The 13,080-nt window shown below is 41.0% G+C and overlaps 2 protein-coding genes across 2 annotated transcripts; both read right to left on the reverse strand.

Annotated features, from left to right (window-relative positions):
* Positions 1-794: 794 nt before the first annotated feature.
* hwa (huluwa) lies at positions 795-3,776 on the reverse strand. The gene is made up of 3 exons (XM_008423722.2): positions 2,903-3,776; positions 1,542-1,740; positions 795-1,367 (listed from the first exon to the last, which is right to left on the reverse strand). Exons 1-3 carry the CDS (start codon positions 3,476-3,478, stop codon positions 1,201-1,203), a joined length of 942 nt encoding a protein of 313 aa, XP_008421944.1. The 5' UTR covers positions 3,479-3,776; the 3' UTR covers positions 795-1,200.
* A 1,741-nt stretch (positions 3,777-5,517) lies between these two features.
* On the reverse strand, positions 5,518-8,996 carry LOC103473455 (dnaJ homolog subfamily B member 5). Its single transcript, XM_008423723.2, has 4 exons — positions 8,672-8,996; positions 7,879-8,137; positions 7,183-7,733; positions 5,518-6,453 (listed from the first exon to the last, which is right to left on the reverse strand). Exons 1-4 carry the CDS (start codon positions 8,777-8,779, stop codon positions 6,220-6,222), a joined length of 1,152 nt encoding a protein of 383 aa, XP_008421945.1. The 5' UTR covers positions 8,780-8,996; the 3' UTR covers positions 5,518-6,219.
* Between the last annotated feature and the right edge of the window lie 4,084 nt (positions 8,997-13,080).

Consider the following 13,080-nt stretch of genomic DNA (forward strand, 5'->3'; position numbering starts at 1 on the left):
TTTTATGTTGAAACCCCAATATAAAATTAAAAGCAACCAAATCCTTTCAGATTCCATCTAATTAATAAATCCTAAATAAAATTCCAGGCTTTGTACATCTCAATTAGTCCTCTGAAAATGGAGGGTGCAGAATCACAAGCCATATTGGGTAGATGGAATCACATGGAAGATGGCCTTCTCCTCAGCAGAGACCAAAATATTGTTTTTTGGCATACTTGCAAAGTGTTGTGTGGTGGAAAACTGCACATCTTTCTGAATGCACAACCTGCACTCCTAAATATAGTAATTGCAGCATCATTCTGAGGAGACCTGGCAAGGAAGCAGATCAGAATTGATGGAAAAGTTTGATGGAGCCAAATACAATTCAGTCTTGAAATAAACTACTGGAAGCAACAGAGACACGCTTGAGACTGGGGGGTTGGGGGGTTTCACTTTGCTGCAAAGTAAGGAACCAAAGAATAGGCTACAATCTAAAGGTGAATGGGAATCTGTGACAAAATTTTAAATGGCCAGTTTGCTGGCCAATCAAGAAAAGAAACACCGCATTGAACCACCGTTGGGTGCTTTTGGCAGAGTGGACCTGCTGGAAAAGAAAATCGGCAAGTCCATAAAACCTGGCAGAGAAAAGAAGAAGAAAATGCTCTAAAAGTTGTTTGGTGGATGTCTACATTTACTGTGGGCTTGAGAAAACGCAATGGATCAACACCAGCAGATGACACGGCTCCCCAAATCATTACAGACTGTGGAAACCTTACGCTGGAGTTCAAGCAACATGGATTCTGTTTGCAATAAAATGTAAGACTATTGTTTCAATTTATTAAAATATAACTCTTTATTCAATTCTTAAGCCTTCATTAATTGGGTGAATAACAACCACTTACGCAGTGAAACAAACTTAATGAAGGTGAGGAAATGGTGAAACCTAAAGCCAAATCAACAGTAAATAGTGAAAACAAAAATAGTGACAACCTCTATGAATGTTGAGTGAAGGACGCTGATTAAACATTTAGCAGTAACTGAAGTGACAGTTCAGTGTTAACGTAATATTATGAACAATGGGAAAGTGCACTCTACAACAAGACATACTTAACGGTGTATAAATTAAGTGATTACTTTTAAGACAAAAACTCATATTCAAACACGCACACCGGTATGCTATTTGGAACAAACATTTAAAATCTGCATTAAGAAAATTGTTAACTATACCCAGTACTGTTTTGTGTGGATCACAGGCCTGTGGTGATTATGTTTGGGTATATTATTCTGTCTGACATAACAGGGGTCGTAATAATCCCACTCCAGCGCTGAAGACAGCAGCCCGTTGGACAGGCCGTCGCTATCTGCAGACAAAATGCGAAGGGAGACACCTGGAAGACACGATGCCCACACCTCTGCTTTGTTATAAAACCACACAAATAACTGCCAGTAACAACATGTCATTTTGCCTCATCCACATTATCCAAGTTACAGAAGTCAGAAAATGAATATCACATGAACTTTAATTACATTTAAGACAGTCTGAGTGGAGGAGACTTTTGTACCTGCACTTGCTCCGAAGTCACTGTCCAGCCCAGGACCCACAGCAGAGGTGTTCAGACTGGATGTCTCGGAGGTCGGGTTCGCGTGCCCACACTCCATGAACAGCTTGTCGTACGGGTGCACAGGAGCGGCTGCATTCACTTCCGTTAGCTTCTCGTAAGGACTGCTCCGACGAATGTGATCCACATGCTCCGCTTCCTCCTGTGATTCAAGGAAAAGCAAATGGATAAGCTGACAGATGAGTTAAAAACCTAAAATCCAGCTATAGACTGCAGAAATCCACTTGTCGCAGTTCCTTTGATTTGTCCTCAGAGATCTAGGATCTTGTGCTGACCCCCATGCTTAAAGAAACTCGAGTCCAGAGTGACATCATTTAGACAGACTGTATCAGTTGACATACGTATACTCGTCATCACAAATTGACTTACTTGGTTCCTGAGCAAGTTTCAAAGAAACTATATACTGCTGCAATTATCAAAAGACTTCTGGAATGGACATTTGACCATTCCTCTAGTTAGGGGTTAAATAAAGATTGGTTGATTTTACATGCACAGATCAAGCTCTTTAAGCACAATTCACAATTTTTCAATAGGGTTGAGAAATAGAAGTCTAATGTTTGAATACAGATTTTTCCCAGTTTCTGATAGTCACCTTCAGATTGGGTTTTTAAAAAATTGGTCAGCATGTTCAAGAACCACAAAGACTCAAGCTTGTCATTAACAGGAATATCCAGCGACATTAATCTCCTGGTTGACAGGGGAGATAATATGACATTTGCTTAACAAAGGGTAGTCACCAAGAGTAAATGGAAGAGCTCCAAAATAGGTAGAAGTAAATGTGAGGCCCTCGGGCTTAACAACATTGAATAAACCAGAAAATATGGCAGTGGTAGCATCATGCTGAGGCTCTGACTCCCTGCTAGTAGTATTGGTCCAACTGGGTGGAATAATGAAGATGGAGGACATCTTCCCAATTTTTGATGGAAATTATCCCACACACATTGAAACTGTTAAGAGAGAGTAACACGGATGACGGACAAATAAGATTGGGATCTCATTAAAGTTCATGTGTGAGGACTGGAGTGAACACGTTTTTCTATAAAAGGATCATCTGCTAATGGGGAAACAAACCAACAAACAAACAATGTCAAATGATGGACAGGCCCTGCTCTAAAATCTAAGTGAATTATGAATTAATTAGGGTTGAAATAAGTTGCATCAAAGTCTTCTGCCTGTAATAACACCTTGAGATCACTGTAAACATCTTGATGAGAAACATACAATGTCCTTAACACTTGCTGAACCGATCTAAACTAACATTTACGCAACTGTCCGTCATCCTCTCACACACAGAACTCGCTCACCATTGGAGAGTTTGGTGGAACCAGGTGTACTCTGGAGTTAGCCTCTGAATCGCTGGACTGCAGTAAAACCGCAGCACTCCGACACCAGCATGGCTTACTATTACTGGAAGTCAGTGGAGCCTCGGGGGTGAAGCCCTGCGCGGAGGACGCGGCCCGGATGGTGCTCGGCGCCCTCAGAGACCCGGAGCCAGTCGCACCGTCGGGCCTCAGCAGCCGGATCCGGTGAGGCAACCCGGCTCCGTCTCTGGACGACGCCCTTGAAGAAGTGACGGGGTGGGACAGGACGGGCTCCGACAGGGACATGTAGGCTGTCCTCCCGTCCCGCAGAGGGGAAAAGGCCACGTCGGAAACTCTGAGTCTCGGCAGGGTGGGTCGCAGGAGCATCTCCTCGGTGTCCTTCCGCCTCGGTCTGCTGGTCTTCTTTGATAGGACCAGGACCTTGTAGCCCAGGAAGAGACAGTTCAGCAGAAGGAGAATGACCACAAAGGGGATGAGCAGGAGGACAACTAAGGTCAGGTTTGTCACAGAGTAGCCTTCAGTCAGATTGTGTGGAGTGGTCTGACGTGGTTGCGACATTTCATTCCCAAGCGCATTGCGGGTGAATTTCTTTGAACGCAGGTCTCCGTAAGCCCTTACGCCTAGTCTCTGTTCACACCGGTGCTTTAATATTCCAATCAGTGGGAATTACTTCAAGTTTGATCTTGGAAAATCACGCAAGTTCTACTTTTCATCACATTCTTCTCCATTACGGTGGATAAAAATGTTACTGATATAAATAACGCAAAAGTGAGGACGCGGCCATTGATTAAGCCAGTAACAAACAGCAGTTCAACAGGTGTGTCTATTTCTTTTCTTTTTTTTGCAAGACTCTTCCTGTTTTAGGAATCACCCGCCGCTAGATGGCAGTAGATTTCTCCTGAATTTCAACAGATTTGAAGCCCAGCAGCTTTGCAGTTACAATTATGTCTAATATGTATGAGTAGCAGCAATTCGGATTTGAGGTATCAAACATAAGAAAAAAGGTGTAAAGGTTATATATGTTGTTATTTATTGTCTCAAAGTGTTACAATAGATAACATTTCCTAATAATCAAAGCTGCCAGAAAAAGAAAAAAAGAATCAGTGTCTTTCATCCACAAGACTGTGGTTAAATTAGCTAGTATTTAGTATTTGTAGCTAATGATGACATGTTTCATAGAGTTATACAGAAGACAACATCTGGAGAACTATAAAAGGACATTGAATGTGAAAATTTGCCAAAGTTACAAAACCCAGACAAGACTTTATGCAAAAGAGGGATTTGAAACGTAATCATGCCTCTTTGACTTTTTACATGTTCGTGAACTGGAACTAAAAACTTCATGAATTTTAATTGGAATTTATGCAATAAACAGACACTTAAATTGTTTATTTATACTATAAGCAGATTAAGAAATAGATAGTTGTGGAATGGAAGTACAACGCTATCTTGTTTTCAAAGGGTTTTCCAAGTATAATCTAAAAAATGTGGTTTTTAATTTAGAAATTGTCTATGACTCTAGTGAAAGATTGTGACGGCTGAATAAGTAATTAAATAACAAATGATCACATGACATCCATCAAGCTAGCGTTTGACCTAAACTATGCATGCCCTGCATTTTAGCTGTGTACTTGCTGCAATATATCTAATTCAAAATAACTGAATGAACCCCTCAGCAGAGGCCAGGAATCATTTGATTCAGATAAGTGCAGTCAAGTCAACGCTGGAGCTTGAGGATTAACTGTGGACACAGCAGGTATGAACCATTAAGCTTTAGCTCTGGCTGTATTTTCAGTGTTAGAGTCCTGCTGGAAGGTGAGCCTTCAACTCAGACTCGAGGTTTTTTTGCAGCTTCTGACATGTTTTTTTTTTCCCTAATGGCTTTCAAATGTTTAGCTTAATCCATTTTCCTTCTTTTTTTTTTTACCCTGGTAGGATTTCCTGTCCCCGCATAAAATGGCATCCCCACAGTGTAGATAGCGCCACCAACGCACTTAATTGTGGGGACGGTGTGTTCTTATTTGGGGATGGTGTGTTCTTATTTGTCTTATTTGTCTGACAGATTACAGTTTGTTCATGTACTTTGCATCCACGTAAGTATGCAGCGATTCACTTTTTCCACATTTTATGTTTCAGCTTTATTCCAAACTGCATTGAATTCTCCTATTTCCTCAAAATTCTACACACAGTTAACCTATTACAAAAAGATACAAAAGAAATTTTGGAAAAAAAATTGAAAACCAAGAAATCACATTTACTGCATTTGTAGATAATTTCTGTTAAAATATCTATAATGGACTTGAGAGTTTATTTATAAAATATTTGTTCAAATACATTGGAGCATCTTGAAAAAGAGCACTCTACATTTTAATTTGAGTCACTTTTAAATAGTATTTCCGCTTTTTATGTTAATGCAATAAAACTGATTCTGTATATTTGTATTGTAAATCAGTAATCATCGATAACATTGACCTGATTGTGTTTTGGTGAAGAGAGAAGAAGATGTTCTTATTCATTTGTTTATAGACCTAATGACCTAATTAGGTCTATAAATTGAGGTTCTTGTGCTTATGCAACGATAGAAACCCACAGTCAAGTTTGTGTGTGTTTTTTAAATCATTTTATTATAATTTTCATGCCTTAGAATAAAGTAGAAACACATCAGCAGTTCTTATTGCAGATCATATACAAACTTTTCTAGTCATTCAATAGAACATTTGACAAGTGAATCTCTTTTAGAGACAACATTTTTTCATTTTGCACACAAAGTAGACCTTTGCACACAAGTAGTTTTTGCTATTGTAAAAAAACAATGCAAACGATCAGTCATATGAGCACCATATAACCATAATAATAATAATAATAATTCATAATAAGAAGAAAAGAAGTAAGGTGGTGTTTTTTTTTCTTTGCTTGTTTCTACCACTCAGGTTTAAGTAAGTCTGTACAGACTTAAATAGCACACTGATATCCTGCCATAAGCTTGCAAGTATAACAGTACATGTACACCTTTTCGTCTAGGAGAAGGCTGTTGAGTGAATGCTTGCCTCAGACAGCTAAGAAACCCTTCGTTAGTCCAACAGCTACCACTCGTATGGCACCAGAAGCTGTTGTGCATTGTACTAGTTCAGAAAGCCTCCTCTCTACAATCCAGTTTGACTTCCAACTCAGCTCTGCTTGCCTGTTCCAAGCACAATTAGAGGTTGTGATTGGTTGTGATATTAGCACCATAGGCAAGGATGTGTTTCAGAATTGAGAAAGACACATGGTGATGCTGTGTCAAGTAGGAGTGAAGCAGGCTAGCACTGTCCCAGGCTGTGCTTGATGATCTCGCGGGACTGTGGCGGGATCCTGTCGGGGAAGAGCACCTGGAACTCCACCACCAAGTCGCCCCGCTGGGACGGGCTCTTGGGCAATGGGAGGCCCTCGCCCCTCAGCCGCCGGATTTCGCCTGGCTTGATGATGTCGCTGCACGGTAAAGGCATCATGCGGTTGTCCAGTGTTGGGACATTGACTGTGCATCCACAGAGAGCCTGGAGACAAATCAAGAGGGAGGTAAAAGTTAGTCCTGGCGGCTTGTTGTCAACATAAGCTTCACAATCAATGAAGGAAAGTGGAGCGTGAACAGTTGTGTAACTGCTAAATGTTATGTATGCGTTGTTGTGAAAAGATTTTCTGAGTTACGCAACGGTGGTACAGATGTTATAACCGGCGTTCTATTTCGCTCCTGTGTGTGGGAGTCAAGTGTTTCTGTGACTGATAGGGAGCCAAACGAGGACGGAGGAGCTATTTGAAATGTCAGTCTCTGTAACTGCTGCTCTGCTAATCTGTGCGTGGGCTGGAGGAACTGAGAGGCTGAGACGGAGTGAGCCAGTAGGACTGTCTCTTTCTCTGCCTGGCTTGTTGAGGCTGCAGTGAGTAGTGGCTAAGAGGGAGGCTGAAGTGCGATTTGTGGGTGCAGTCAGCAGGCAAGGCTAAATTTAGCTTCTCTCTCTCTCTCTCTCCCTCTCTCTCTCTCTCTCTCTCTCTGCAGGGGCTGCTGAGGTAATGGAGGTGTTGGCAGACTGCTGCCATTTGGTTTGTGGGGGTCTGTCAGGCGACTGTAAGTGGTAGGCTCAAATGCCCACAGTGGAACAAAAGCGTTCTGTTAAAAGACTGAATTAAGAATATGTATAGTTTGTCTGGTTAATTTCTAGAACAAAGAGTGAGGGTGTTTTAGAATGTGGTTCATGTGGACACTAACTAACTAACGAGAGACTCACCTCTTTAAGGGTGATCTGGGCCGTGTAGACGAGGTTGGACCCGTCTCTCTTGTACTCTGGGTGGTCTTGGTCCCTGAGAATGAAGGTGATGTCTGCAGGAGGGCTGTTGGGGGTCTCGTCCCCCTCCCTGGGGAAGGTGATCCTGGTCCCGGCCTTCCAGCCTTTCTTCACCACAACGTTCAGCACCTTCTCCTCGGTTCGCAGGCTTCGGCCATCAGGGTTGAGGCGGCTGCGCGTGATCTTCATTTGCTTTGTACAGCCGTGCATCACCTCGTCCAGGGTCACCGGCAGGTCGTGCACCACGGCCTCGCCAGACAGGCGGCGTGCGCCCTTCCGCAAGCCGGCCTCGCAACCGGCAAAGCCACCCAGGTGAGTGAAGGTGGATCGCCGGAAGGGGTTGAAGAGGTCGTCGTCGGCATCGGGGTCGCTGCCGAAGAAGATGTCGAAGTGGTCAGAGTTGTGGAAGAAGGAGGAGAAGGTGGCATGGGGGTCGGTTTGGAAATTTTGGCGGAAAATGTTGCCTTGGCCTGCTGAAATTCCATTTTTAAGACCTAAAAAAAAGAGAATAGACAAATTGTTAAAAAAACAAAACAAACATATTTCCTGATGGATTTGAGTTGCCGCTATGCCTATGTTGTGCACAAGAGCTTAGATCGAAGCAATTCAAAGTATATACATGAAGTCACATTCGCTCACCTTCTTCTCCAAACTGGTCGTAAATGCTTCTCTTCTGGGGGTCGGTCAGGATCTCATAAGCTTCTGCGATCTCTTTGAACTTCTCCTCCGCGTCGGGGTCACTGTTCTTATCTGGGTGGAACTTGAGGGCCATCTTCCTGTAGGCCTTCTTGATCTCATCTTCATTGGACTCAGGCAAGACGCCCAGGACCTTGTAGAAGTCCTTGCCTGAGGGTTTGATGGAGAGGCAGGGCGTGTCCTGCTCAGACTTGGTGCTCTCCTGCAGGAACACAACAATTTAGATTTTTAGATCACTTTGTCATACATTCTACATGCTGATGCACATGTTGTGACATTTAATTTAATGCCAGTTGTTGGTTATATATCTATCCACAAAGTGCAATTCCACACAGAATCCCTGATGAAAACTGCAGTGTATGAGCTACAACGATAAGAAAGATAGAAATGATTGATTTCTATCTACAATCACCTTCAGCTTTAATTCTCTAAGGGGAAACACCCTTATCTGTGCTGCTGAGCAGATGCATAAATTTTATAGGCTGATCTCAACCCAACGTGACAGAGAGGGGGGTAACCCATGTGAAGGGATCGTGAAAAGACTTTCTCCCCCCAACAACTGAGAATCTCCGCAGCGATTGGCTGATAGGGAATCCGCGTTTCTAGCATGTGAATGAATTAAATGACAGCATCTCCTACAGATGCCGGCGGAGTACAAACGCGGGCAAAGAATGCCATCTAACTTTAAAACAAAATAAAAAAAAAAAACTTAGTAAAAAAAAAAAACTGTACTTACAGCTGACGATGATGATCCGGAGCTGTCACCCCGGTGCATGACTCGCACTTTGCACTTGACATTTCCATTCTTTTGCTTCACTCCGAACTGTGTCCAGATGAGAACCATGATTTGAAGGGTTGTTTTGTCCGTTTGTTGTAAGAGCTGCTACGAGTCGCTGTCCACTGGATGTGTGGTGCTGAAATCGCTCCGCTTTTGCTCCGGGCTCTCTCAGCTCCGTCCTGTCTGAGATCTCTGCTCGGCTCTCTTAAATACCGCCGCCGCAGCTCCTTTTTTCACCGTCCCCTCCGCCGCCCACGCATCCCGGTCGAGCTTTCCCTGGACCGCCCATTTCCTCACGGGATGCCGGTGTGCTCAGCGCACCCGGTGGAAGGCCATTGGTGCTCGAGCGATGATCACGCGGATGTTGCAGCCTCCTTTTCCATCTCGAGACTTGTTTCCGGAGTTCTAGAAGACAGACCGGAGCAGACTGTCACGACTGGGTACACCAAGTCCTCTTTCCTTGAATAGAACAGACTGGAGAGACAGGGGGGGGAAAAAAGAGAGGAAAAACTATGTCTGCACAGACAACTTTGAACAATGGAATTCCTCCGCTGAGATTCTTATTAATATTTACATTTGTCAGGCAAGCAAGTTCATCGCAGTACTACATTGCCTTTTGTTAGATGTTTTGCTTTGCAAAAATAATACATACTTGCACCTTTTTTCACGTTTTGTCACATCATCACAACCACAGTTAAGTACAGCATAGTCATAAAGTATGCCGGTGTGATTTTCAATATTATTTATAACGTGAAAACGAGTAATGTGCATTTACAGTGGGGAAAATAAGTATTTAGTCAGTCACCAATTGTGCAAGTTCTCCCACTTAAAAAGATGAGAGAGGCCTGTAATTGACATCATAGGTAGACCTCAACTATGAGAGACAAATGTGAAAAAAAATTGAGAAAATCATTTTGTCTGAATTTTAAAGAATTTATTTGCAAATAATGGTGGAAAATAAGTATTTGGTCACCTACAAACAAGCAAGATTTCTGGCTGTCACAGACCTGTAACTTCTTTTTTAAGAGGCTCCTCTTTCCCCCACTCATTACCTGTATTAATGGCACCAGTTTGAAGTCGTTAACAGTATAAAAGACACCTGCCCACAACCTCAAACAGTCACACTCCAAACTCCACTATGGTGAAGACGAAAGAGCTGTCGGTGGGGGAAAGAGGAGCCTCTTAAAAAAGAAGTTACAGGTCTGTGACAGCCAGAAATCTTGCTTGTTTGTTGGTGACCAAATACTTATTTTCCACCATTATTTGCAAATAAATTCTTTAAAATTCAGACAAAATGATTTTCTCAAATTTTTTTTTCACATTTTGTCTCTCATAGTTGAGGTCTACCTATGATGTCAATTACAGGCCTCTCTCATCTTTTTAAGTGGGAGAACTTGCACAATTGGTGACTGACTAAATACTTATTTTTCCCACTGTATAATATGCAGGGCATTTGTTTAGATATCACTTTAGACACCAAGTGCAACCAGCTGCAGTGAGAAGTAATTAAAATAGTTAATAGAGTTTGTGTATAATTTCAGCAGAAGATATTCATAAACAAACAGCAACATGAAGACAGAGAAATGCAGGAGACATGTCAGGGATACGCATGAAGCAGGTTAGGTTGTTAAAACTTTCAAACTTTAAACACTCCATTGTGGATTGTTTAAAGAATATGACCCAAATGCAAGACAGCCAAGATATGGTCGGCACCTAAGACGAGGAGAGCGTTAATCAGAGAAACCACTAAGATGCTCATGGTAACTGTGGAAGAGATGGAAAGACTGAGGATTGAGGATCTGCCCATGTAGGAAATCCTGCCTCATGAGGAAAAATATTAAAAAGCAAGTCACTATTGAAAAAATATCTCCTTTGTAGTTCATCACATGCCTCATTGAGGTGACAAGTGACATATGGCATATAGCAGGGCTTGTTAATGGCTTGTTAACAGAAGGAATCTGTTCGCAGATTCTTTCTGTCCAAATTTAAGCAATTTTCCAAAGAATCACTAGCAAAATCTCTGTTCTCTGGATATCTGAAGTTGGTCAAAATGTATACCCTAAAAAGGAGAATAAATATTTTTGCAAGACATTGCATAAGTAATCAAACTACAAACCAAAAACATACACAATCAATCCAATATGACACCAGATCATTACTTCTGGATTTTTATTTTCTTTTTAATATTCTTGGAAAATCTACACAGTATTTCTAGTATTTTGCCCACCATTTATGACGAGCAGAAAAATACAAGAAAAAAGTGCAAGAGATAAAGCAATATTTTCTTTTTTTCTTTTTATCTGAATTATAATAAAAATGATTGCTAGACACACAAGAATATTTGTGAAAGGCTCCTGGGTTAAAATTGATAAATAGATTTAGTAAAGTCAAAAAAAAAAAGGCATACGCTAGACAAACTGCTGAAGCATAACATTAAGACATAGCATTCATTTTAAACCAGGTGTACAGCAGTAGATGTAAAAAAAAAGTCATAATGCAACAATAATCCTCGTGAAACTTTTATTTTACAAAATATGTTAGAAAAGTCTTGAATGTGCTAGTTCAGACCGCATCTAATATTATCCCTCGGACTTCGTGACACACACAAAAAAGGAAAAGTACAATTGAATTCTAATGTTAGAATGTTCCAGTGACCAACAATGAAAGGCTATTTTCTGCACCTCAAATTAGCTGTTGAAGTTTGCAGGTGAGTGTAGAAAGCAATGGATCATGCAGGGGTTTATATAAATGTACCGCCTACGAGAGCCAGCAAAAAAAAAAAAAAAAAAATGGCGCTACTGGATGAAAATGAAGGCAAAGCAATGCACACGGGCCACTTGACAACAGGCAGCTGTGGGAGTAAAAAGCCAGTCTGATGTTATGTAACCCAATGTGTTAAAAAAAAAAGCCGGCCTGCGATGCCACTGTGGACATTTTGTGATGTGTGAAATTTTGAGATACTGACAAGTTTGATGCCGTCTGATTTAAATGCTTTCCAGACGTGCTAATGGGTAGATTTTGAAGATAAGAAGACATATGTGTCGATTTTAGTTCAAGTTGAAGCAGCAAAAAAATAAAAATATAAAAAATGTTAAATTAAAATGAAAGAATGGCAGAAATGGAGCCTAAATGTGTCTGCTGCTGGTGGAGGGAGGGTAAAATGAGAAGATATTAATACTGTCAGGGAGAAAGAGGAGCAGATGGGCGAGCACAATTAATAAAATCTCATCAATCACAGGACTTGGTGGAACATTCGATATCTTATGGGATAACTTTCACATTATCAAAGGTTCACTTAACTGAATGTTAGCGGCTTATGTAAGTGGGGGGTTTACAACTAAGGAAAGCTGAGCACAATGGACAAAAACACTACAAAATGTCAATATTTGGAGGAGTAAGAAATTGAGACCCCGATGAATCGTCTCAAAATGCCTCATCCAATTTGTGACATTTAACAAGCACATTTTGTTAGAGTGGAAAGCATAAAAAAAAAAAAAAGCTGCGATAATCTTGTTGCATAAGTGTTCATACCTTTTTATCAGATCTTGTCCAGGACAGCTTGAAAACACTGGTTGTTATTGTGACAGTTTTCCAGTACAAATTTTGCAAATTCTCCAGTCGCCGGTGACTTATTTCTGTCGTGAACTTTTAACCAGTACTTGAGAAATGATCAAATTCAGTAATGGCATTGCTGTTAATATTTTCACCTCTTGTTAACGACTTGCTAAGTTGCCACGGTTTACATAAAATGCTATGGATTCTTTGTGTACTTGTCCTGACTGTTACCTTTGCACAGTGACTGCAAAACAATGACTTCAGTTAAAGAGTCAAATCTCAAGAAAAGCCTTCTGGGATCACTGAACCTTATTTCTGCTTTATCAGGTTTACCAGCTCAGATGCTAGGTGTTGAGTCTACCCATGAAGACTCAATACTGGAATTGAATCAAAATGGCCTTATGGCCAAGTAGGTTGCGTTATTTTAGTTTTTTAAAAAAAAAAAACAGATTTGTTAGTTTTTTTGTTGAATATTATATGTTACATGTTGTAATGAAAATGGAAAAAGGTCTGAAGATACATATGTCATTTTATTATTTTTTTGTGTGTTGACTTGTCATATCACAAAACATGTTAATGGGGTCTCACCACCTTGTTTTTATTTTTAATTTTTCAACCATTTGACACAAAAAGCTCTAACCCACAGAAGTGTTGGTATCTCTAGGAAGGTTTCTTGTTTCAGACACCTCTGTACCTCAGTGTCAGTCTTTTTTCATGCCCCTTCAATTTAGTTTGACAGGAGAGAATTGGACTTAACATAAAACCCTGAGGTACTCCATAATTCATTGTGGTAGAAAATAAAGAGGTCTCAT

This window comes from Poecilia reticulata, linkage group LG12, assembly GCF_000633615.1.
Source record: "Poecilia reticulata strain Guanapo linkage group LG12, Guppy_female_1.0+MT, whole genome shotgun sequence".
NCBI lineage: Eukaryota > Metazoa > Chordata > Actinopteri > Cyprinodontiformes > Poeciliidae > Poecilia > Poecilia reticulata.